This window comes from Natator depressus, chromosome 10, assembly GCF_965152275.1.
Source record: "Natator depressus isolate rNatDep1 chromosome 10, rNatDep2.hap1, whole genome shotgun sequence".
NCBI classification, from domain to species: Eukaryota; Metazoa; Chordata; order Testudines; family Cheloniidae; genus Natator; species Natator depressus.
The window spans coordinates 46,828,996-46,855,241 of NC_134243.1; the positions used below are offsets into that span (position 1 = coordinate 46,828,996).

The 26,246-nt window shown below is 48.8% G+C and overlaps 2 protein-coding genes and 1 pseudogene across 2 annotated transcripts; all 3 read left to right on the plus strand.

Annotated features, from left to right (window-relative positions):
- The first annotated feature begins 986 nt into the window (after nucleotides 1-986).
- On the plus strand, nucleotides 987-4,267 carry LOC141994494 (zona pellucida sperm-binding protein 3-like; annotated as a pseudogene).
- A 7,283-nt stretch (nucleotides 4,268-11,550) lies between these two features.
- On the plus strand, nucleotides 11,551-17,443 carry LOC141994495 (zona pellucida sperm-binding protein 3-like). Its single transcript, XM_074964728.1, has 9 exons — nucleotides 11,551-11,985; nucleotides 13,424-13,542; nucleotides 13,633-13,736; nucleotides 13,813-13,990; nucleotides 14,068-14,188; nucleotides 14,289-14,380; nucleotides 14,469-14,614; nucleotides 14,780-14,905; nucleotides 17,310-17,443. The coding sequence occupies exons 1-9, from the start codon at nucleotides 11,572-11,574 to the stop codon at nucleotides 17,441-17,443; spliced, it is 1,434 nt and encodes a 477-aa protein (XP_074820829.1). The 5' UTR covers nucleotides 11,551-11,571.
- A 4,146-nt stretch (nucleotides 17,444-21,589) lies between these two features.
- LOC141994496 (zona pellucida sperm-binding protein 3-like) lies at nucleotides 21,590-24,526 on the plus strand. Its single transcript, XM_074964729.1, has 9 exons — nucleotides 21,590-21,790; nucleotides 22,439-22,557; nucleotides 22,648-22,751; nucleotides 22,828-23,005; nucleotides 23,085-23,205; nucleotides 23,306-23,397; nucleotides 23,486-23,631; nucleotides 23,776-23,901; nucleotides 24,420-24,526. The coding sequence occupies exons 1-9, from the start codon at nucleotides 21,605-21,607 to the stop codon at nucleotides 24,524-24,526; spliced, it is 1,179 nt and encodes a 392-aa protein (XP_074820830.1). The 5' UTR covers nucleotides 21,590-21,604.
- The last annotated feature ends 1,720 nt before the right edge of the window (nucleotides 24,527-26,246 follow it).

A 26,246-nucleotide genomic window follows, 5' to 3' on the forward strand; every position in this document is an offset into this window, starting at 1 on the left:
GGAGTGCTGGGCCTGGGCTGCTCTGGCTTGCAAGCACTGAACTCCGGGTTCCATGCCTCACGCGTCTCACTTACTCTGGAAAATTTCAGGCCCAGATCCTCAAAGGGATTTAGGATTCCTCTGAGGATGTGTGGGCCAAGGAGCATTATGAGAGAGGCTTCTTCCAGGAACACAGCACTCTGCTAAACAGTCTGGGTTGGTTCGGTTTTTTTTGCTGATGTTCCTTGATCCATCTGCCCATCCAAGTCCTAATTTACGAATGCTCACATGAGCGCACAGTGCATTCAGAGGCATTTTGATTGCCAGTGCTTCCCAGACGACACACAACCGCTGTTCCCAGCAAGACGTCCTTGAGATCCTGGTCCTGGATTCCTCAGGGATCTGCCAAAACACTTCCTTCTTGAGCTGCTCTTGTTTCAGCTGTGGGGCTCCATCTCAGCTTCACCAGGGCTCCGCAGATCTGATATGCATCACTCCCTCGCTATTCCTGTCCTGGGCCATTTGTGGTGTCTATGCAGTAAGGAGCATTTCTCACCCTGAGGCAGCTTTCCAAACAGCACAGAGTCATATTTGTTCAGTTGCACTATCTTTTATGAGCACGAGGTGAAAACTAAAGCTAATAAATCTTTAAGACTGTGATTTAAGCTATTTCATCAGCAAATCAGTTGGACTAAATGCTTCCCACTCACAGCACAAGATTCATAACATACAAAAATTCCATCTGGAATCCATCATCAGTATCACACGCTACATAACTGATAGTTCCCATCAGCATCAAAGTCTGTTAGCCATTAATTGGCTGAAACCACGTAGGCGGTTTCCTAAAACACAAATGATAACAACTCCCATGTGGCATTAATTCCCATTCATTATTTCCCTGCCCCAGGGTCTGGGCTTTGGGTGAGTCTGGGGAATTAATTACCTGAGGCAGCTGTGAGCTGGCTTTAGGTCAGGGTATAAAGGGCCCAGAGCAGCAGTTTCTCTTCATGCTGGGTTTGCTGTAGGCAGGCAGGATGGGGCATAGAAGCAACCTGGGCTTTGTTCTCCTGTGCTGGGTGGTCAGTGGGGTGACCTGTTACAATCCCTGGGATTTCTCTAGGAGTGACTCAGCCATCTGGAGACCCACCCCCAGGGCTGAGCCCCCCCGCAGAGAAGCCCACGTGTCCTCTCTTGCCCAGCCCTACCCCTGGGCTCGGGTTGATGCTTCCCAGCTCAGGGCTGTCCCCCTGCTGCAGCCTGTCATGGTGCAGTGTGAGGAGGCTCAGATGGTGATCACTGTGCACAGGGATCTGTTTGGGACGGGGAGACTGATCAAAGCTGCTGACCTGAGTCTTGGCCTGGCCGCCTGCCAGTACACGTCCCTTAATGCTGTGGAGAACACCGTGACTTTTACAGCTGGGCTCCATGAATGTGGCAGCACCTTGCAGGTAAGGCAGCTTCATAGAAGCCTGGAGCTCCAATGGTTCAGATAAGTATCCTGATCCCCCTCATCATGCAGGCCCCAGCTAACTTTCTGTAGTGCACAGTGCTGTGGGTGATGGGTGACTCTATGCCAGCCTGATATTAACATCTAGGATGCTTAATGACCTGGGTCCATAGCTTCTGTTACTGGTTTCCCCTGCTTGCAGTGCTCAGAGGCAGCTGCTACTAGCTGTCAGAGCTTCCCCTTTGAGTAACATCCTCTCCACTGAGAGAACAGTGAGATGAGTCATGCCCTTGCAATAATCTCCTCCACTAAGAGTCCCTATTTTAAGAAGCCACAACAGCTGCACTACTCCCAGAGAGAGATGACAGACAGCAGAACTGGAGTGGCCAAAGGATGCTAGATGTTGACTGTCTTCCAGAATGCTTCCTTCCCGTAAGGGAAAACAGCATATCCTACATGATGATGGTTGAACACTGCTAGAAGCAGTAGCTGTGGTGACCACAGCTGTGCAGAATTAGGCCCGACAGTGCCCATCAGGAGTCCCCAGGCAGCCACTCTGGGGGAGTGAGCTCAAAAAGCTCTAATGGTTCTATTACCTTCCGGCAATGGTTATTCCATGAGTTGGGCATGTGCTGAAAGACATCCTGTTAATAGGAAAAAAATCTCTCTAGGTCTTGCTGAACCTAGTACTGTAGTTTTCTATGTCAATTGTGTGCTGTTAACCCTTCCATGTCTGCTCCTTCCCAGATGACCCCAGACGCCCTGGTTTACAGCACAAGCCTGAATTATAACCCCACCCCTGCCAGCAACCCAGTGATCCTGAGAACCAATCCAGCTGTGATTCCCATTGAGTGTCACTACCCCAGGTGAGAGTCTGAGATGCTCAGATCCCCTCCCTCCCCTTCAGTCCCTGGTCTGGGATCTGGCTCAGTGACTGAGGTTTGCTCCTCTCCCAGGAAGGACAATGTGAGCAGTAAAGCCATCAAGCCAACATGGGTTCCCTTCAGCTCCACCCTGTCTGCTGAGGAGAGGCTGGATTTCTCCCTGCACCTGATGAATGGTAGGTGGGAGGTCCCTCCAGGGGAGCTGAGGCCTGCCTGTCCTGCTCACTGTGAACTTGCCTTGCAGATGACTGGAGTGCTGAGAGACCCTCCAATGGATTCCAGCTGGGGGAGGTCATGCATATCCAAGCTGATGTCAGCACTGGGAACCATGTGGCTCTGAGGCTCTTTGTGGACAGCTGTGTGGCCACCCTGAGCCCAGACAGGGACTCCTCTCCCCGCTATGCTGTCATTGACTTCAATGGGTAAGAGCTGGCAGCCCTTTCTAGTCTAGAATCTACCTCAAGTCTGTGGGGATCTTACTAACCAGAGTTCTTGTGTGTAGATGCCTGGTGGATGGGAGATCAGATGACACCACCTCAGCTTTCATATCCCCCAGGCCCAGGCAGGACACGCTGCAGTTCATGGTGGATGTGTTCAGGTTTGCAGGAGATGCCAGGAACTTGGTGAGCTCCCACACTTCTGCTCCAAGTCGATTTCCCCAGGCTAAGCTGCTGTCAGTGTCCCCTGGGATGGTCCTAACCCCTCTTCCCACTTCCCTTCCAGATCTACATCACCTGTCATCTGAAAGTCACTGCAGCTGAGCAAGCCCCGGATCCCTTGAACAAGGCTTGTTCCTTCAACAAAGCAGGCAACATGTGAGTAGCTGGAGTAGAACCCCATGGAGTTGGTGGTTTGGGAGCTGGTGGGATCAGCAGCCTGGAGAAGACAAGCCTTACTGTAAGTGACCCTGCCCCTGCTCCTTCTGTTCCAGCTGGTCTCCAGTGGAAGGCACCAGAGACATCTGCAGGTGCTGTGAGACTGGGAACTGTGCATTGCTTGGACAGTCTGGGAGAGGCAGCCCTCTAGACAGATGGCCAGGGAGGCGCTTCCAGAGAGATGTGGCCTCCAGACATGGTAGGCTGTATATCCTACATAGCTAATAGGAGGCTGAGCCCAAATGTTTCTCTTAGCCAAACCCACTGTTTGGTTGTCCTCCTCTTTTTAGGAGGAAAAGAGCAGTAATGTTGAGGAATTCTCTAGTAATACCTCTTTGCAATACAGGTGACTCCTCAGTGAGGGTAGGGGAGGCTGATGTTGTGGTTGGACCCCTATTCATCCTTGATGCCTACCAAGAATCCAGGGATGTTGTAGAAGATCAAATGGAAACCGGGAAGGTGGCAGCACCAGGTATCGTCTAGGTTATAAACCAGCCATGCACCCTGGGAGCATATGTTATGAATCTTTTGGGGGATGCATTCCACCTCAAGAGAACCTTGAATAATGGACCTTTCAAGGACACATCTAGTGCTATCCAGCCTGTGGGCAGCAGCTGGAAAGCAAAAGAGCAAACTAAATCCAGGGGCGTACCCTCTTAGACACTGCAGAGAAATTGCTAGACTAGCAGCAATGCCCCCTGCAGCTCAGCTGATTAGTTGCACCAAAAGGTGTCCTAAAACCCACAACTCTGGAATCCAGATTCCTGTTGACTCCAGCTGGTCTTGACTAAAACACTAGTCAACAAAATCAATATGAAGGATCAGGTCCACAAAGCTGAGCAATAGCTGAACAGCACAAACAAGAACTTACCACTTCCTAATCTGTGGTGCAGACACCCCCACCAACAAGCTCCAATTCCAGTTCTAACCACTGACCTCTTCTTCCTGTAGATGCAGAGGAGAATCCTGGGCTGGAGCTGGGACTGACCTTGGTGGCAGCTGCCATAGCTTTGGCCTCCATGGTTCTTGCCATCTGCTTCATATACAAAAACCACAGCTGTACCACTGCTGGAACTGTATGACTGGCACCTTCTGTCTAACAAAAAATAAAACTACAAAATGTCTCATCTGCTCAGTGCTGATTTCCTAATGGGTGCAGGAGGGGTCTTCCCTTCTGTGGGAGAGGGGGAAAGGAGACAAGCTGCTCCATGCACTGGCCATCTCCTAAACCATGGGCTTAGACTGCAAGGGTCATCTAGCCTAACCTCCTACCAAGGTGCAGGAGTTTGAAAACTATGCTCCATGGACCCCTGGAGGTGTGGATCCCTTTGGGAATCTGTCTGCAGACCCCCCCTTAAAAATTTAAGGGTCTGCAAATGAGAAGGATGGTTTAGACCAGTGCTCTTCCAGCCAAGACAGATGGCTACAGAGGTGCTGGCTTTCTGAATTGCTGGTGGGTGCTTGACCCCCTGCTCCACTCCTCCATGTCCCACCCTCACTGCTCCCCAGCACCTCCTGCATGCTGCTGAACAGCTGACCACAGCAGGTGGGAGGCCCTGGAAGGGGAGGAGCTGATCAGCAGTGCCCATTGGTAGGCAGGAGGTGCTGGAGGGAGAGGCAGGAGTTGATCAGGGGCCTGCTGGTGGGTGCTCACTTTTTTTTTTTTTCTTTTCTCCCCTCTCTCCCTCCAATGGGTGCTCCAGGGCTGGATCACCCAGAGTTGGAGCCTGTGGATAACTATCCAGCTTTTTTGTTGTTGTTGGTTTTTGTTTTTTTTTTTGGAAAACCTCTGGAAGTTTCCATGACTTCCCTAGTCTGTTCCATTGTCATTCTGTTCTTAGTTAAGAATTTTTTTGAGATTTAATTGAAATCTACTTTGCTGTAATTTGAACCCATTGCCTCTTCTCCTGGCCTCTGGCACAAGAGAACAATTTTTATCCAGCCTTTTTTATGGCAGCCTTTCAAGTATTTAGAGACTACTGTCATATTTCCCCCCCCCCTCCCTTAATCTCCTCTTTTCCAAACAAAACATACCCAGTTCCTTTGCTCAATGGCTTATATTCTATCCCTTGACTTTTTTTTTCTTGCCTCTAGATCCTTTTCAGTTTCTCCACATCCTTTCTATGCAGCTCTGTCCAAAATTGGACATAGTATTCCGGCTTAGGCCTAGCCAGCTGTAAGTAGAGTGGTACTTGCATATTATCTGTTTATGCAACCTAAAATTGCATGGGGTTTTTTTGGAGGGGAGAGGTGACAGTATTGCCTGGTTGACTCCTGATGTGGTTGTGATCCACCACAACTCCCCAGTTCTTCTCAGCAGTGCTGCTGACAAGCCAGTTATCCCCCACTCTGTAGTTGTGCATTTGGTTTGTCTTACCTAAGTATAGCATCTTAAACTTTAGTGAATTTTGTTTTGTCTCTTGCGTATATCTCCAATTTATCAAGATCCCTCTAAATTTTAGTTCTATCCTCCAAAGTGTTTACAACCAGTGCTTAATTTGTGGGAGGGCTGAGCCCTGGCACCTATAGGCTTGGCAGTTCAGAGCCCCAGTCTCTCTGGGATTGCTGCATTTGGTTATGGAAGTTCAAAAAAAAAAAAAAAAAAAAGCTTGAGCCTTTCATTACAAGGCATCTTTCATTACAGATTCAGCACCGTTGACAACCCCAGCTTTGTCTCATCTGCAAATGTGAGCTATACCTCTACTCCTAGGTTCAGCTCCCTAATGTTAAATAACACTAGCCCCAGAACAGAGTCCTAAGGAACCCCCCGCAAGACCTGACACTCCAATGTCATTCCATAAATAGTCACGGTTTTGCAGTTGTTTGACCATTATGTATCTACTTAATGGTAGTTCTACTGAGCCTGCGTTTCTCCAGCTTGCTTAAGTGAATGTCAGGTGGGACTGTGGCTAAAGTCCAGGTATATTTTATCCACCACATTTCCCCCCTCCGTCCAACCAGTTACCTTGTCAAAGAAGGAAATCCAGTTGGCTTGATGTGATTTTGTTCTTGGTAAATCCATGCTGGCTGCTAGTCTTACCCCTTCATCCTTTAGCTACATGCAAATGGAATGTTTTATACATTGGCCTAGTAGCATCCCAGGTATCCAGGTCAGGCTGACTGGTCTGTATGGTTCCCCAGCTCCTCCTTTTTAAAGAGGAACACTATTAACCCTTCAGGTGGCCAGGACCTCTCCTGTCCTTCCTGAGTGGACAAATATCACCTGTGGCTCTGGGCTGAGTGACCTCAGACCCTGCTTGACTAATCTGAATGAATTCAATCTCCCGTGTGTTCTTTACTTACCCTAGACAATAAAGCGGAACTTCGCTAGTTATCTGGTCATGTTATTTTTGGGTGTGAAGACTGAAGAAAGGCAGCACTGAGCAGTTCTGCCTTCTTATCTTCTATTACCAGCTCACCACCTCTGATGAGCAGCGGGCCCTGGTCTTCCTTTTGTCTGATAGAGTTGTAGAACCCCTTCTTGTCACTAATATTTCTTGCCATTTTTAACTTAGGGCTTGCCTGACTTTGTCCCTCTGGGGTATTTCAATGAGATTTTTTTCCCCCCCAGGGGGCACAGAGGCTGTATGTGGCATTATCCTCCTCTATATAAAGAGCTGAACTGCTGGTCATGCCATGTAATGGACAAATATTAAAGGAGACTCCCTCCTCTCTCTCTGAGCTGCTCCCTGCCAACTGCAAGATCCTAGAGCCCTTTCCCCAGACTAGTGGGGAAAACCCTCTCCCTCCTAGCCACTACTCCCCTTTCAAACAGGGCCCAGGGCTGAGTACTGACAACACTCTGTATCTATTCACAGCACTCTGAGTTGTGGCAGCAACGCCATCAGGTTAATAATGGCCCAGGCCCATCCCTAGTACGACTGCAGTAGGCAGGCATTTGTGATGAACGTGGCCCTGTGCTCGCTGAAATGCCTTGGCTTGTCTGCGTGTTGGTCTAGCGTAACCTGCTTAAACCACCTTCGGCGCTGAAGCCTGATTAGGTTAAAATGCCATTGGTGAAAGAGGTCTGTCTCCAGGTCAGCAAGCTGCTTAACTAGGCCCTGCTCACACATCCAGAGAAGAACTCTGTGCTGACTAAAACTTGCCCTCTACAGGGGCTGATCTTCGCTTCTTTAGAAAACTCTTCTGTTACAGTGCCAACCCGTTTCCATTAACACGTTCTTTGGCGACCTGAGCCGGCACTGGCAGAGCTAGCGCATGGGGGAGGAGAGAGAAATGTCACTAGCTGTGATGTACAGCTCTGAAACTAGGAACAGTGGGCCTGGGCCATTTTTGGCCTGGTCTTTGCAAAAAGAAAGGAAAATGAGGTGTGCTGCTCTAGCACCAATTGTGTGTGTGTTCTCCAGGGCCCAGAGTTCTTCCAGAGAGTGGGGAGAGTAAGAGAGATCAGCAGTGAGTGAGTTGGCTCAGCAGCTCCTACATGGGGAGGAGACTGCAGACACAGGGGCCTTCTTAACAGATGAAGACATAAGAGATCTGGGAGCTGAAGTAACCAAATTGAAACTGAACAGAAGATGCCAATAATTACAAGAGGGGATGATGAACCCTCGGTACCGCTTAGCAGGAGTACTGGAGGATTTGCTAGCACTCGGAGTCCTTAAATTCAAACGCACACCTCTACCCTTTGACTGCTTAGGCCTGGACCTGAGGGTAGCTACCAAGGTGTTTGCTATTTAAGACAGGTTTCAGAGTGGTAGCCATGTTAGTCTGTAACCGCAAAAACAAAGAGGAATCCTTATGGCACCTTAGAGACTAGCAAATTTATTTGGGTATAAGCTTTTGTGGGCTATAACCCACTTGCATCTGATGAAGTGGGTTCTAGCCCACGAAAGCTTAGGCCCAGATAAATTCGTTAGTCTCTAAGGTGCCATAAAGATTCCTCGTTGTTTCTGTTTAAGACTGGTGCCCCTTACCTAGCCTCTCAAGGGGTAGAAGGGTTGTCCGGACTCTCCATGAGTCTAACACTGGAGGTGGGGCCCGAGGGCAGCCACTGATGCCTCCAGCAAGGTGCTTACACAGCCCCATCACCATACTATATGACCACTTTGCTAATATTAGTGAAGATACCCTGACAGTGTTGCGGGAGTGAGGAACTATTCTCTCTATTTCACATGTGTGGAAACTGAGACAGAATGACTTGGGCACGGTCACAGAAGAAGACAGTGGCAGAACCAGAGCTGTACCCTGCTCTGGTGAATGTGAAGCCAGTGCCTGATCTGTACAAGTGTCTGACCCTCCTTCATCCCTGGGGTCCCCTGGCCACATTCCCAACAGCCCCTTGGTCCCTCTGTTCTCCCAGCCCTCCTCCACCTGACACAGCAGATGGGGTTCCCCTGTTAACAGCACTACTGCCACAACTCAACCCTTTAACACAGACTAATGTTCCCCACATGACTGTCCTGACCGAGAAAGCTCTGAGCCCCTGACATCTCTCCACTCTTCTTTGCAAACACCCCTGAATTTATCTACCCAAAACTGCAGTGGCTGAAGGGAATACAATCATCCCCATTCCACACAGGGAAACTAAAGAGCCAAAATGAATGGCCACCTAACAAAATTCTAGTGTGACTGATTTTGAAGAAAGTACAACATTTGGTTTTAAAGAGGAATTTTGCTGCAACCTTCACCAAGACCCCCAAAGAGAAATTCCGTCATTTGGAACCACAGAACTCACAATGTAGCTCAGCAGAAGGATTTGACCCTTCAGAACCACCGCGTGGTCCCTTACCCTGGAGGTTACTTGCTCTGTAACTAGTGCTGTTAGACAGCAGCAGATGCAGGCTTCCTGGATTCTGCTCCTGTATCTGGAGCCAGTGTGCTCTAGAGGTTAGAGCCATGGCTGCAGACAGGAGAACCGACCAGAGGCATTTGGTATGAGCATTTCAAATGCCAGTATGGATCAATGGATGACCCTGAGGTCTGTCATATTAATGGCCTGGATTTTATTCTGAGCTTTCCCAGAAGGAGCCTTGTGCAGCCTCAAAGTTACCTGATCTGTAAAATGGGGTAGAATGAGAGATGTGTCCCTCACAATGTAGGACAGGAAGCTCTGGTCAATTATCAGAGCTGAGTGATACACATCAATATTAACAGGCAGCAGCAGAAGAGGACTCTTGAATTTATGTCCTTCTGGGTCCCAGCCAAGTGCAACTTCCCCAAACTACAGGTCTTTCTGTCTATCTTCATCTGTGGACGCTGGCCTGGCACACAGAGCTCCCAGCAAGCCCTGGACTGCTCCCCAGGGCCAGCAATAAAGTTGAATGGATGGGACAAGTTTAGGGACTTGCACTTTGGGAATGGACACTAGCCCTTAGCAGGGGTATCCCAATGATCTTGGCTTCAGGTGGACCCCCCCCCTGAGCAGTACCTATCTCTATGCACATAAGAGCGCTGGCTGGGGAGTTCGCTGTACCGTTAATTTTGATTTTCAGTAAGTGTTGGAGTACTGGGAGGTTCAGAAGACTAGAAGTAAACTAATGTGCCAATTTTTATGAAGGGTAAATGGGATGACCTGGCTAATTATAGGCCTGTCAGCGATTCTGGGAAAGCTAATGGAGCAGCTGATATGGGACTCAATTAATAAAGAACTAAAGGAGAGTAATGTAAATCATGCCAATCAACATGGCCTTATGGAAACTAGATCCTGTCAAACTAACTTGATATTTTTTTTTATGAGATTGCGAGTTTGGTTGAGAAAGGTAACAGTACTGACATAGTAGACTTGGATTTCTGTGAGGCGTTTGACTTGGTCCCACATGACATATTGATTAAAAAACTAGAACGATCTAAAATGAGCATGTCACACGTTCATTGTATTAAAAACTGGCTAATTGAGGGGGTCTCAAAATAAAACTGTAAACGGGGAATTGTCATTGAGCAGACATGTTTCCAGTGGGATCCCGGATGCTATTTAACATTTTCATCAATGAGCTGGAGGAAAATATCAAATAATCACTGATAACTTTTGCAGATAATACAGAAATTGGGGAAGTGGTAAATAATGAAGAGGACAGGCCACTGATACAGAGCAATATGGATCTCTTGGTAAACTGGGCACAAGCAAACAATATGCATTTTAATATGTCTAAATGTAAATATATACATCTAGAAACAAAGAGGGTAAGCCATACTTACAGAATGGGGGACTCTATTCTGGGCAGCAGTGACTCTGAAAAAGATTTGGGGGTGAGCTCCCAGTGTGACGCTGCAGCCAAATATGACCCTGAGATGTATAAACAGGGAAATCTCAAATTGGAGCAGAGATGTTACTTTGCCTCTATATTTGGCATTAGTATGACTGCTGCTGGAATCCTGCATCCAGTTCAAGGAGGATATTGATAAATTGGAGCAGGTTCAGAGAAGAGCCACGAGAAGGAGTAACAGATTAGAAAATATGTCTTATAGGGATGGTCTGAAAGAGCTCAATTTATTGTCTTAACAAAGAGAAGGTTAAGGGATGACTTGATTACAGTGTATAAATATCTACCTGGGGAACAAATATTTAATAATTGGCTCTTCAATCTAGCAGATAAAGGTCTAACACCATCCAATGGCTGGAGGTTGAAGCTAGACAAATTCAGACTGGAAATAAGATGTAAATCTTTCACAGTGAGAGTAATTAACAATTGGATCAACTTACTAAGGTGGGAGGGGGGTGGATTCTCCATCACTGGCAATTTTAAAATCCAGGTTGGATGTTTTTTCTGAGAGATCGGCTCTAGGAATTGTTTGGGGGAAGTTCTCTGGCCTGTGCCGGTCAGAATGTCAGATGAGATTATCTCTTCTGGCCTTGGAATCTATGACTCTCATGATAAGAATGTTCACATTTAAAAACAGGCCCTTTGGCAGAGCTGTATCTGGAGAAGATGCCTTTGGTCAAATGAACTCAACTTTGCATCACAATCTCCACCCCAGCCATTGACCCAGAAACTGATCTGCCTGTGTATGTGGATTTCAGAGAGGATGCAAACTTCAGCTTTAACAAGTCCATGTTGCAAGTTTAACTCCGGTGCAACTACCACTGCCCCATGATGGAAAGCCCCCTGGAATCCATCATTCCCAAAGCAGACTGTACAACTGGCACTTCCATCATATCAAAATCTTTTAAACTTTAATTGAATAAAACATGGTAGGAATCTCCCAAAATACAACTGATGAACTGACCAACAGGTGGGACTGATTCCCATTGTTCCTCCCATTTCCCTGCTCCAGGGTGTGAGCAGTGGGTGTGATTGGGCTCCAGCTGCCTGCAGTCTAGGGGAGGGTGTTAATTATCTGGGGCAGCTGTGAGCTGGCTTTAGGTGCAGGGTATAAAGCCCCAGAGCAGAAGTTTCTTTCTATACTGGGTTTGCTGCAGGCAGGAAGGATGGGGTATAGTGGTGGTCTAGGCATTGCTCTTCTGTGCTGGGTAGTTAGTGGAGTGACCTGTTATAATCCCTGGGATTTCTCTAGGAGTGACTCAGCCATCTGGAGACCCAACCTCAGGGCTGAGCCCCTTCAGAGACAGCCCCATGTGCCTTCTCTTGCCCAGCCCTATCCCTGGGCTCGGGTTGATTCTTCTGAGCTCAGGGCTGTGTCCCCACTGCAGCCTGTCATGGTGCAGTGTGAAGAGGCTCAGATGGTGATCACCGTGCACAGGGATCTGTTTGGGATGGGGAGACTGATCAAAGCTGCTGACCTGAGTCTTGGCCCGGCTGCCTGCCAGTACATGTCCCTTAATGCTGTGGAGAACATAGTGACTTTTGAAGCTGGGCTCCATGAATGTGGCAGCATCTTGCAGGTAAGGCAACTTCATACAAGCTAGACCACCTGTGAGTAAGATGAGCCTCATACACTTTGTCCCATTTGTGCTTTATTGGGGGGGCTAAATGGGGTGTAAAGGCAATGTTGGGTTAAAGGCACCAAAGGGTGGGATTAACTCTGGTCCTCCCTTGTGGATGCTGCATCATAATCCCTAATGTCACTTGTCCCACAAAACAATCCTGAGCTGGGCTTTTAAAGCAGTGCCCAAAGATAGGGTGGGGAGGGGTGCTTGGTAGCACTATGTGAATGTCCCCTGGACACAGGCTGTAAATCTTGCTTAGGCCTGGTCCTGTAAGACACAAAAAAATCCAAGTAAATGCACTGATGGGTTGTGACCTCTCCCTCCTGGGAGTCCCATAAGGAATGGGGGTAAGTGAGTGAATGATCCCTCAATATCATATCTGAGTTGGAGAGCAGGAACCTGGCACATGTCACTTGATTAGCTTGAGGTTTCCTTGTCTAACACTTGCCTCACAACAGTGACCTTGTAGAGGGATTGATCTAGTGTGTATCTAAACTCAAAGAAGCTGTTCTTACTTGGCATTGGCTATCTTGGGGGTCAAACAGCAGTGAAGTTACAGCACCTTGGCTTTTTAACTTGTGTTAGCAACTTGCTAATTCTTCTAGAGGAGCCTGGGGTTGCATCTGAGCTGCAACCTGGGTTAAAACAAGATGTGCCAGGTCTTCTCTGCTATTTGAACCCCAGTTAGCTCACCTGAGTTAAGAACACAGCTTTTATTTGTAGTTTTAGCCCTAACTTTAGAGAAGTACATGGTGTGGACAAGAGCACATGGGTCCCACTTAACTTTCTGCTGCGCCTTTGATGCCCAGTTCTGCGGGAGGCTGTAGGCCAGTGTATTATCAGCAAGGAAACCGAGCTCTTTGGGTCATATCTTGAGATACCACCATGCTGATCCGCTTCCCTGCTTGCAATGCTAAGAGATAGTCGCAACCAGCTGTTGGACTTCCCCCGTCTCACTTTCACAATGACTCTTGCTATGGGAGAGTCCCTATAACAATAGGCCAGGGCAGCTGGATTAATTCATCCTGCCCAGGGAAGGATGGCCAACAGCATAAAGGAGTACCCAATGGGAGCTAGATTCTCACTGACTTCCAGAGTGACTTCATCTGCACTGTAGGGGATAAGATGACTACCTGTAGGAAAGTGCTAGAAACAGATGCTGCAATGACTAGAGCTATATAGCACTAGAGCCTACAGTACACACCAGTATTTACGTGGCTGGCCTTCTATGGAAGGAGCTCTAAAACCAGTGTTCCTATTACCTTACAACTAGGCTTGTGCATGTGTTGAAAGACTTTCTGTTAATAGGAAACATTTCTCTAGTAGTTTTGTACCTAGTAGTTTTGTATGTCACTTGTGTGCTGTTAACCCTTCCATGTCTGCTCCTTCCCAGATGACCCCAGACTCCCTGGTTTACAGCACAAGCCTGAACTATAACCCCACCCCTGCCAGCAACCCAGTGATCCTCAGAACCAATCCAGCTGTGATTCCCATTGAGTGTCACTACCCCAGGTGAGAGTCTGAGATGCTCAGATCCCCTCCCTCCCCTTCAGTCCCTGGTCTGGGATCTGGCTCAGTGACTGAGGTTTGCTCCTCTCCCAGGAAGGACAATGTGAGCAGTAAAGCCATCAAGCCAACATGGGTTCCCTTCAGCTCCACCCTGTCTGCTGAGGAGAGGCTGGATTTCTCCCTGCACCTGATGAATGGTAGGTGGGAGGTCCCTCCAGGGGAGCTGAGGCCTGCCTGCCTGTCTGTCCTGCTCACTGTGAACTTGCCTTGCAGATGACTGGAGTGCTGAGAGACCCTCCAATGGATTCCAGCTGGGGGAGGTCATGCATATCCAAGCTGATGTCAGCACTGGGAACCATGTGGCTCTGAGGCTCTTTGTGGACAGCTGTGTGGCCACCCTGAGCCCAGACAGGGACTCCTCTCCCCGCTATGCTGTCATTGACTTCAATGGGTAAGAGCTGGGAGCCCTTTCTAGACTAAAACAAGACTGATCAGGGACTCTTACTGACCCTTGCTGCTTGTGTGTAGGTGCCTGGTGGATGGGAGATCAGATGACACCACCTCGGCCTTCATATCCCCCAGGCCCAGGCAGGACACGCTGCAGTTCATGGTGGATGTGTTCAGGTTTGCAGGAGATGCCAGGAACTTGGTGAGTGCCCACATTTCTGCTCCAAGTCGATTTCCCCAAGCTAAGCAGCTGTCAGTGTCCCCTGGGATGGTCCTAACCCCTCTTCCCACTTCCCTTCCAGATCTACATCACCTGTCATCTGAAAGTCACTGCAGCTGAGCAAGCCCCGGATCCCTTGAACAAGGCTTGTTCCTTCAACAAAGCAGGCAACATGTGAGTAGCCTAGAACCCCAACAGGGGAGTGACGGGCAGCCTAGAACAGAACTCTTCACTGTAGATGACTGTTCCTGTTCTGTTCCAGCTGGTCTCCAGTGGAAGGCACCCAAGACATCTGCAGGTGCTGTGAGACTGGGAACTGTGCATTCCTTGGAGGACAGTCTGGGAGAGGCAGCCCTCTGGACAGATGGTCAGGGAGGCGCTTCCAGAGAGATGTGGCCTCCAGGCATGGTAGGATCTATATAATCAGAGTTAATAGGTGGCTGTGTGGTGTTTAGGTCTCAATAAAAAAGGGGGTTCTGCTAGACAACCCATGGACCTTCAGCTTGGCTTTATCACAATGTGGATAATGAAAGAAGCAACACTGGTGTAGTAACATCTCTTACCTCAATACAGGTGACTCCTCACTGAGGGAGGCTGAGGCTGATGTTGTGGTAGGACCCCTATTCATCACTGATGCCTATTGGGGATCCAGGAATCTTGTGGAAGAACAAATGGAAGTAGGGAAGGCAGCATCACCAGGTACCTAACTTGTATAGTAGTAATCCATGCACCTTCAGGGCATTGGGCCTCTTATGAAAAGTGAAAACTCCCTCCAACCACCAGGCTCAGCCCTGCCACCCAAGGGAACACTGAGTAAATGGCTTTGCCAGGACAAACCTATGGGCTGTCAGACCAGTGGGGAGGACCCAAAAGAAGCAAACTGGAATCCAGGGAAGTTCTCCATCCTCCACTCCTGACTCCACCCCCACTGGGCTGAAGCACTAAAGTGGCTGAGACTAATTTATAATCTGAGTGGCTTGTTTAACAGGAAGTGCCTGACTCCTGCTCCAGGAAGTTGACAAAACACATACCACAACCAATAGAGTGACCTTAACAGAGGGCTAGATTTAGGAGGGAACATGGAAAATTACAATAGGGTCATAGGATAACAAGGTGGGAATCTGATCCATGTCTTGGATGTTGATCCATAAATCCAAGGAGTATGGGGAATAAACTGGTGGTAGAAGTACATAAGCTAAACCTATGTCACAGCTTGGTGGGAGAAATCTCATGACTGGAACATGGCTATATCCATCTATAGCCCCTTCAGGAAGGACAGGGATTTAAAAAAAGGAAACCTTGTCTATTCTTGATGTACATGTGTTCTGTGTCCTCTCCTGGATCTTAGATCAGCTTAATGTCTCTGCCTAAAGAATATACCCGGGGGGGGGGGGGGGGGGAAGGGAAGGCAGGTCCATTGTAGAGGTGGATGAGGCATTTCTAGGACATAATAGAAATGTCAAAACAGGAGACCTGGTGGTAATGGGGGACTTTCTTGTCTAAGACATCTGGGTTGTCCAATACAGCAAAAACTAATTCTTCCAACAAGTTCTTAGAATGTAGTGTGGACAACTCTTCTGTTTTGGAGAGTAGAGGCAGTAACTGGGGAGAGCCATCTGAGACTTAATCCTGACCAACAGGGAGGCATTGGTAACAAATTCAGAAGGTGGAAGGCAATTGGTGGAAGAGATCCTGCAATGATCTCTTCCAAGCCTAAGGCAAGAGCAGTAGAATCAAGATAATGGAATTCAAAAAAAGCCAACTTTAACAGACAGGTAGGGAAAGGTCCCAAGGGAAGAAAACTTAAGGGGAAAAGGAATTCAGAAGAGCTAGCAATTTCTCAAGGAGAAATATTACAAGCACACCTGCAAACTATCCCAATTTAAAGGAAAGGTAGAGTAAGCTCAATATGGCTCCATCAAGAGCTCTTTTTAATGTCCTAAAAATGCTAAGGAGTACAAAAGACTAGCACAAGCATGTAGGGACAAAATCGGACTAACTCACAAAATGAGTTACACCTACCAAGGGACATAAAAGGCAAAAAGCCATTCTGAAAATACACTAGGAGCAAGAGACTAAGGAAAGGGCAGCCCCTTTCCTTAGTGGGGAGGAGATCTAATAATGGATGACATCAAAAAGGCTGAGGTGTCTAGTGCCTATTTTGCTTCAGTCACCATTAAAAATGTTAACAGTGACCAGATACTCAACACCACTATTAAAAAGGTGGGAGGAACACAAGCCAAAGTAAGTAAAGAACAGATAGAAAGTATTTAGCTGTATTCTAGTTGGCAGGGCCTGATATCTATCCTAAGGAACTAGCTGAAACCATCTCTGAACTGTTAGTGATCACTCATCCTCCATGCACTCTGAGATGAGGTCCCAGAGGACTAGATAGGCATTATGTTTGCACCAAGCTTTAAAAAGGGGAACCGAAGGCCTGGGAAACCAGACTAGTCAGCCTAACTTTATTACAAACTGATTGTGCCACACCTTTACAGGTAGGCACCTAGAAGACAATAGGGTTATAGGGAGTAGGCAGCATGAATTGATCAAGAACAAATGTCAAACCAATAACTGTCAAAGGAAATTACTGGCCTAGTGGTGCAGGAGGTGGGGAAAGCAGATGTCAGGTGTGTGTATAGACCTTTTTTAAGTCAGCCTTGGATCAGTCAATGAGTCTCATAAGCAAACTAAGGAAATGCATGTAGATGCAACTGGCTGAAAGATGTTACTGAGTAATTATCAGTGGTCTGCTGTGACTGAGAGGGTGTATGTAAGCAGACAGTCCCTGGGTCTGGTACTAGTCAATATTTTTGTTAACATCTTAGATAAGAGAGGTGAGTGTACTTAAAGTGTGGCTGACACCTTGCAACCCCTCTCAGCTTGCACTCTGGAGTACAGGATAAGAATTCAAAACTGACTGGAGAATTCAAGATGAAAGTCCATGAAGTGCTAAGCGCTACACTTAAGAAGGGAAAAATCAAATGCCTGGCTACAAAAGAGGGAATAACTGGCTTGCTGGGTGTTTGCATCCTACATAAGCAATTTCAATAAAGCTGGAAAAGTGCCTGGTTCCCATTTTAACCACAGACCTTTCCTACAGGTGCAGAAGAGACTCCTGGGCTGGTGCTTGCGCTGAGCTTGGTGGCTGCTGCTATTGGTTTGGCCTCCATGACTCTGACCATCTGCTTCATATACAAAAACCGCAGCCATGCAATGGCTGGTGCTGTCATGTGACTTGGACCTTCTGTGTCATGTAAAATAAACCCATAAATGGACTTGAGTCTGGTCAGTGCTGACTTCTTAATGGGTGGGAGTGATGCTTTCTGTGCTGTGGGGGTAACTCAACCAGCTGGTCCTCTCATGAACTGACACTGCCGTGATTGACTATTCACACAATGGGGGGGAGGGGGGGAGTGCAGAGTTAGCCTCTCCTGGCAACAGAGTTGAGCTGTTAATGTGAAATGTTGGCAGTGCTGTCCTGAGCTTCTTGGGATCTAACACCTGCTACCTGTAGTCCTTCTCCAAACAAAAGCAGTCTTCCAGCCATGACTCCCCCTGCAAATGAAGGCAGTCACTGGTGACAACAGCTAGAGGCAGCCAGCGTGAGAACCAATCTAACAGCATGCCTATCCTAGATAGAAAGGTAGAAATTCTCCCTTGAGGGGAGACACCCACGCTATAAATAGTGTGGCTGTGGAGTGGGAGGGGCTCCCTGCCTCACTATGTACCAGGGTATCACTGTCAGGGCAACTAGCCCCTCACAATACCCCACTCAACAACTTTATTTTAAAGTTGGCAAGCTCAACAGACAAGTGCGGATAAGCTTCCTCCAGCTGGAATTTACACCTTGTCAAGTGTAGCATAGAGCATTATTGCTAATGAAAACAAGCTACCAGTGGACCAAACTCATCCCTGGTATAACTTCAGTGGCCAGGCATTAGTCATAGTCCTGGCCCTGCGGTGGTTCAGTAGGGCTTGGCTTATTTATACAGTGGCCCAGACAACATCACTTAAACAACCTCCTGCATGATCTTGGTCAGAAAACTCTGCTGCATGACACCCCTTACAGTGTGGGGAAGGGACGCTGCAGCTGTGCTCTGATGACCTCTGCAGCCGGCATCCTCCATCCAACCTGCCTTGCTCTAGAACAGTCCTGGTACAGTAAAAAGAAAAGACGTACTAGTGGCACCTTAGACTAACCAATTTATTTGAGCATCAAATGCATCCGATGAAGTGAGCTGTAGCTCATGAAAGCTTATGCTCAAATAAATTAGTTAGTCTCTAAGGTGCCACAAGTACTCCTTTTCTTTTTGCAAATACAGACTAATGCAGCTGCTACTCTGAAACCTGGTACAGTAAGAACTCCCTTGGAAGGAAAACTGCAAATGCAGGGGACAGAGCAGGCCCGTGGGGGGCGGGGGGGTGCATAGAGAGCAGGAGCACCGAGGGCACCAGTAGTGCTAGGGTGGAGGATGCCAGCAGCTAAGATGCATGTTCCTATCTGACAAGATGTGGAATAGGAAATAATCCCATGTGCCTCCTAAACATCTTCATAGGGCTGTGCTGCTGTGGGGAAAACTATGGCCTTGTCTACAGTGAACACTTTTGCTGAAATGTTCCTCCCACCAATGTAACTCCCCTGCAATGGCAACATCATAAAACCATCGCAGTGAGTGGTGTAGCGCTTCTGTCCGTGTAGTTAGGATGATGGAGTGTCTGGGTAGATACTGTTCTATACATCCGCTGTTCTTGTCAATTTCATGGCTCCACTGGAGCCATGTAATTAACAAGAAAGCCAGTTCCCCAGCCTGGCTGCCATTCTGGCTTGGGCTGCTACCTGGGCTCCCCACTGGGAGCCCTACTGCCCCCCAGAGTCCCTGCCAGGAGTACAGCAGCCAGCTAGACTCCAGCTGTGGATCTCTCTGCTGGAAGCAAGAAGCCCCAGGTACCTGCCCTCCTGGCTGGGAGTACAGAGGCAAGAACTGTTCATGGTGGGTGGGAGGCACAGGGAGCGGGAGGTGCTGATGGGCAGGGCCTGCTGGCGGGCAGGAGGCACTGGGTTGCCAGTGGGTGCTCAGCACCCACCATTTTTTTCCCCATGGGTGCTCCAGCCCCAGAGCACCCATGGAGTCGGCACCTGTGATGACACAAGATGCAGGGAGGAATTTTATCCTTATTTTACACCTGTGGAAACTGAGGCATAGAGAGGCTGTGACATGGTCATGGTCACCCAGAATATGGCAGCAGAACTAGAATTTGAACCCTGAGCTGGTGAGTCCAAAGCCAGTGCTTCAACCACAAGAACACACATCAAGGTCATCAGCAGGGTTCTGCGCACACACTGCCCTCAAAAGAGCAGAGCTGGCTCTAGCCCCTGACCATCCCTCTGTTCTCCCCACCTTCCCACGCCTGGTGCTGCAGAGATACTGACTGCTCAGCTGCCTCTAGGACAACTTCAACCTTCCCACCATTCCTTAAGCTTTCAACCCAGCCCTTTGTTCCATTCTAGACAGCTCTCTGCCCCAAACATCCCTCCACTCTGCCTCCTAAACATGACTGCATTTATCTATCCAAACCTGCAGTTAGGGAGGGGTCGTGTAATCATCCCCATCTCACACAGGGGAACTGAGGCACGGTGACAAAGGGCCAGAATTAGTGGCCACCTATCTAAATTCCCATGTAAGTGATTTTGAAAAAAAAAATGCAAAATTTGGTTTTAAAGAGAAATTTAGCTGTGGCCTTCACTAAACTGGCTACAGAGAATTTCTATCAGGTGGAACCATAAAATGCCCAACCGTGATCGGCATCCAATTTAACGCAGGCCCTTTAGAACCAGCCCATGGCCCTCTGCCCATTCATCTAATCCACTGTATAAGTGGACTGTTCAACGGTTGGTTAGACAGCAGCAGATTCAGGCTGCTTGTGTCGGGAATGGAAGTGTCCTCTAGTGGTTAGAACCGTGGCTACAGACAGGACAACCAACCACATGCTTCGGATGTTCGCTTCAATAGACAGCCCGGCTCAGTGGATGACACTCAGGTCTGCCATATTAATGACCTAGATATAAATGTGACCTTTCCCAAGAGGACCATTGTGCAGCCTCTTGGTGACCTTACCTATAAAACAGGGGAGAATGAGACCTGTCTCCCCTAGTGCATGCGGAGGAAGCTAGTCAAGTATAAATACACATAAATATGAACAGCCATCGCTGGAAGCAACAAATCTTGAACTTACAGTCTCCTGGGCCCAGTTCTTCCAAGGTATTTAGGCTCCTAACTTCCATTGAGCCTAACTACCTATGAGGAGCTGGGTCATGGTTCCTAGCCCAGTGCCCTGTCCCCTGGTTGAAAGAGGAATCCTGTGTTTATCTGTGCATACAGGCACAGCATGCATGGCTCACAGAAAACCCCTGGGCCCTTCCCCAGGACCAGAAATAAAACAGAATGATTTTGGATAGGCTAAGTTTTGGGACTTGTTCTTTGGACTGGACATTAGCCTTCAGCAGGGGTAGCCCAACGATCTCCGTTTCACGTGGATCCCTCCCTGATCATTTCTTAGCTGTGCAAAAATATCATGATCAGATTGTTCAAACAGCATACTCAAAATTTAAAAGCAGTCCACTTGGGAGAGCTGTGGCTGGCAAACCCTTTGGTCAAATGAACTCAAGTTTGCATCCCAAAATGCACCTCAGCTGCTGAACTAGAATGCCAGTTTGGGAGCTGATCTGACTATCTACGCCAAGTTCAGATAAGAGGCAAAATTCAGAGACCAGGAATTTAAACAGAGAGTGGGTTTCAAACGTAACCATTATGCAGCGATCACTGCTCCATAATAAAAATCCCCTTTGGAATTGAGTATCAGCATTGCAGACTCTGCACAGCTGATGTTTCACATCCACGACAAAATGTGTCAGATTTAATTGAATGAAACCTCACACGAATCTCCCAGAATACAACTGATGAACTGACCAACAGGTGGAGCTGATTCCCATTGGTCCTCCCATTTCCCTGCTCCAGGGATGGGTAGTGGATGTGATTAGGCCCCAGCTGCTTGCAGTCTAGGGGAGGGTGTTCACTACCTGGAGCAGCTGTGAACTGGCTTTAGGTGCAGGGTATAAAAGGCCCACAGCAGCAGATTCTCTCTATACTGGGTTTGCTAGTAGGCAGGATGGGGTACAGAGGTAGCCTGGGCTTTGCTCTTCTGTGCTGGGTGGTCAGTGGGGTGACCTGTTACAATCCCTGGGATTTCTCTAGGAGTGACTCAGCCATCTGGAGACCCACCCCTAGGGCTGAGCCCCCTCAACGACAAGCCCATGTGCCTTCTCTTGCCCAGCCCTACCCCTGGGCTCGGGTTGATGCTTCCCAGCTCAGGGCTGTGTCCCTGCTGCAGCCTGTCATGGTGCAGTGTGAGGAGGCTCAGATGGTGATCACTGTGCACAGGGATCTGTTTGGGACAGGGCGACTGATCAAAGCTGCTGACCTGAGCCTTGGCCTGGCCACCTGCAGGTACATGTCCCTTAATGCTGCAGAGAACACCGTGACCTTTGCAGCTGGGCTCCATGAATGTGGCAGCACCTTGCAGGTAAGGCAGCTTCATAGAAACTAGGAGCTTCCTATTTGTGTGGATTAAAAAGGGTAAGTGCTGCACGGGGTCTTGGCTCAGTTACTGAGCCACTAGCTATTTCTTGGAGGGGAGGGTGTCTTTTTTTTTAGTCTTCAGTCTCCTTACAGTTGAAAACTATTTCATGTCTTTATGTTCCAAAAGCAGCTTTAAGAGCATGCATGGGGAGTGAGCCATGGTGGCTCTGTTGGATTTCACCAGTGGACCCTTGTGCTCAGTCCAAGCCAGGGAATTTTTCTGCCAGTAAAGCCCAGTTTGGCACACTGAATTCTGTGAGCTCTCCAAACCCTGTAGATGGGAAGGAGGCAGCTGATTGTGTTTCTGTACTCTGGTAGCTCAGTAATTTGAGAAGTGGAGTGAGTGTGTTTTACATGGAGGGGGGGCAGTTACTGTATGGCACTTGCCTCAGAATAGGCACAGAGGAAACTTGTGAATAGTCATGCGAAAGAGGGCACTACCGTAGCTCCGGTATTTTGATGGCTGCTCCAGCAGAATGAGCGCAGGAACTACTGGTTGGAAGACATGCCCACTTCCTGGGGGCTGGAGAACTGTCTTAAGTTCTCAGCTGAACTACTTCCCCTTAATCTGTCCAATGTCCCCTCCTTCCAGATGACCCCAGACTCCCTGGTTTACAGCACAAGCCTGAACTATAACCCCACCCCTGCCAGCAACCCAGTGATCCTGAGAACCAATCCAGCTGTGATTCCCATTGAGTGTCACTACCCCAGGTGAGAGTCTGAGATGCTCAGATCCCCTCCCTCCCCTTTAGTCCCTGGTCTGGGATCTGGCTCAGTGACTGAGGTTTGCTCCTCTCCCAGGAAGGACAATGTGAGCAGTAAAGCCATCAAGCCAACATGGGTTCCCTTCAGCTCCACCCTGTCTGCTGAGGAGAGGCTGGATTTCTCCCTGCACCTGATGAATGGTAGGTAGGAGGCCCCTTCAGGGGCGCTGAGGCCGACCTGCCTGTCTGTCCTGCTCACTGTGAACTTGCCTTGCAGATGACTGGAGTGCTGAGAGACCCTCCAATGGATTCCAGCTGGGGGAGGTCATGCATATCCAAGCTGATGTCAGCACTGGGAACCATGTGGCTCTGAGGCTCTTTGTGGACAGCTGTGTGGCCACCCTGAGCCCAGACAGGGACTCCTCTCCCCGCTATGCTGTCATTGACTTCAATGGGTAAGAGCTGGGAGCCTTTCTAGTCTAGAATCTACCTCAAGTCTGTGGGGATCTTACTAACCAGAGTTCTTGTGTGTAGGTGCCTGGTGGATGGGAGATCAGATGACACCACCTCAGCCTTCATATCCCCCAGGCCCAGGCAGGACACGCTGCAGTTCATGGTGGATGTGTTCAGGTTTGCAGGAGATGCCAGGAACTTGGTGAGTGCCCACATTTCTGCTCCAAGTCGATTTCCCCAAGCTAAGCAGCTGTCAGTGTCCCCTGGGATGGTCCTAACCCCTCTTCCCACTTCCCTTCCAGATCTACATCACCTGTCATCTGAAAGTCACTGCAGCTGAGCAAGCCCCGGATCCCTTGAACAAGGCTTGTTCCTTCAACAAAGCAGGCAACATGTGAGTAGCCTAGAACCCCAACAGGGGAGTGACAGGCAGCCTAGAACAGAACTCTTCACTGTAGATGACTGTTCCTGTTCTGTTCCAGCTGGTCTCCAGTGGAAGGCACCCGAGACATCTGCAGGTGCTGTGAGACTAGGAACTGTGCATTCCTTGGAGGACAGTCTGGGAGAGGCAGCCCTCTGGACAGATGGTCAGGGAGGCGCTTCCAGAGAGATGTGGCCTCCAGGCATGGTAGGTTCTGTGCCCACTTCACCTGGGAAGATGTCTGGCTTACTCCAACAGACTGTTCCTGGGGGATCTTCCACCCAAAATGGGATGGATGAGACTAACCTGACAAGTATTGGTTCTCTAGTAGTGCTTCTCTCCTCAATACAGGTGAGCCCTTTGTGAGAGAAGCTGAGGCTGATGTTGTGGTAGGAACCCTAATCATCTTGGATGCTGATCAAGGATCAAGGGATCTCTCAGTTGCTCAAATGGAAGCAGAGAAGGCAGCATCAGAGGGTAACTAGTTCTAATGAAGAACAAGTCTCATGGTGCCTCTATTGTCACTACTAATCTACATTAGGTTTGCTGGGAAAAGATGCCCTAAAAGATGGAAGGAATGAGTTTTACAAAGTCAGTTGTAAATCCCTTACCCCAAGGATAGGAGTATTAGCAATGAGTAAACAAGACTCAAGAAGGGCTCCTTGTTGAGAGGGGCCAGTCAAACATAAGACTGTCAGCCACTGTAGCCTGGGCTTATCTGCTGGGACACCAGTTGTGTGGCCTGAGACCTGCAACCTATTGTCTAGTGGGATTTATAAAGAGGTGCTGATCTCCTGCTCTGGCCACTTCTAGTAGACAAACACCAACTGGTATCGCTAAAAAACATGGCCCTACCACAGAGCTCAAATAAAAAATCCCTCATTTTATTAACTGGGCCTTCACTCATGTACCCAGCAAGTCCCTGGTAGATTTTTGGAGAGGTTGCTGGAGAAGCAACTAGTTGCAGTTTCAACCATGTGTTCTTCCTCTCGTAGGATTCTCTTCTACAGCTGGGCTGATCTCAGTGGCAGCTGCCATTGCACTGGCCTTCATTACTCTGGGGATACTTGTATACAGAAGATGCAGCTGTTCCAGTGCCTGAGTAGTCACATGCCTTTTACCTTCTGTCTAATGTAAATAAATCCCAATGACTCGAGTCTGGTCTGTGATGTATTAATGGGCAAGGGAGATGCCTTCCTTCTGTGGGGAAGGAAATGGTGGGGTTGATGCACCAACCACATTATGGACACACCACAGGGCTGCATGGGGAGAGATCATGTGAGGGTGAAGAAAGCTGAGATTGCTGCCTTCAGGTTCCCAGAGTCAAATGGCAGGGGGATTTCCCTCCATCTGAACTGTCTGTCTGGCACCTGTAACCATTACAGGGCTCTAGCAGTAGAGAGAACACAAATCCTCCAGCCACTCTGCCCTCTGAGTGAAACAGATGCCATGAGGGAGTTCCTGCTGCCTCCATGACTGGAGCTTTAGATGATGCTCTAGGGCAGGGGTTCTTAAACTCCCTTGCACTGCAATCCCCTTTGGACAACTACTGCCCTGCCCCATGGGGTCAAACCCCCAGGGCTTACCCTGGGGAGCAGGGGCTGTAACCTGAGCCCCACTGCCTAGAGCAAAAGACTGAGACCTGCCAAACAGGGCTGAAGCCCTTGTGCTTTGGCCCTGGGCACTGGGGCTCAGTCGGCAACCTTGGTTTGAGCCAGTCCAACACAGCCTTGGCAATCCTATTAAAATGGGGTGGTGACCCACTTTAGGGTCCCAACCTGCCATTTAAAAACTGCTGCTCTGGGTAACTACTCCCCTTAGAGAGAAGGATCAGGGCAGTTGAGACAAATTGTTCTCACCATGGACTGAAATCATGGCTGGGGTGAACTCTTTAGGCTCAGGCTAGCTAGTTCTGCAGGCTAGCCCTGTTCTCTTGCTACCAGGCCTAGGCAGAAAGTGTCTTTAAAAAAAACTTTCCAGTTTCTGTGCCCTTACCTGCAGTATAGTGAGGCCTGTACAACAATGATCATGCAGCCTCTACTCAAACCCAAGTGTAAAGGGCTCTATCCTGGTCTCTACAGTGGTAGAGACAACACAGCCATCCCTGCTATAGGACAGGATGTCATTTCTTCAACATCTGCCCTTTATCTGTGTGGGGAGCAGATCCCAGACCAGGGTTGCACAAACAAACATCCTCAGCAGGCCAAAGGGAGCAGCATCGTGTATGTTCCCAGAACAAGCTCTCTGTGGGAGTGGTTATTCACCCTCTCCCATGTGATGCTGCAGTGGGGCAGGAGCAGCCTCTCTTTCCTCCAACACATGCAGCTCTCTGAGCAGTGGCCCTTGGAGGCTTGCTGTGCACCTGCAAGTGGAAGGGACTCTGAGCAAGTAAGGTTCTGACAGGGACTGTCCAAGGTCAGAGCACCTCATCTACAGCGTCCAATGACTCCCTCAATGCCCTGGGAGGTAGGGGAATGCTGACCACCTTTCATACAAGGGGGGAAAAGACAGGGTTATTAAGTGAGGTTGCCCAGGAAGGCTTTGGCACAATGTGGAATTTAACCTTGGTCTCTTGCATGCCAAGGTGGTGTCTCAACCATCAGACCATTTCTCTCAATGCTTTTCAGCCCATATTCCCAAAGTCCCTCTGTTCTTGTCCCCTCTGATTGGCCGAGATCCAGCCCCCAAGCCATAGGTACGTTTCCCCCTGCCTCTGGCACAACTCCAGCCCTTCCTCCAAAATATGGGTCCTCTAGTTGGGAAGCTTCAAGACCCTGACATCCCTCGAATCCCCCTCCTTTCTCTGCACTCAGCTTGTTTCT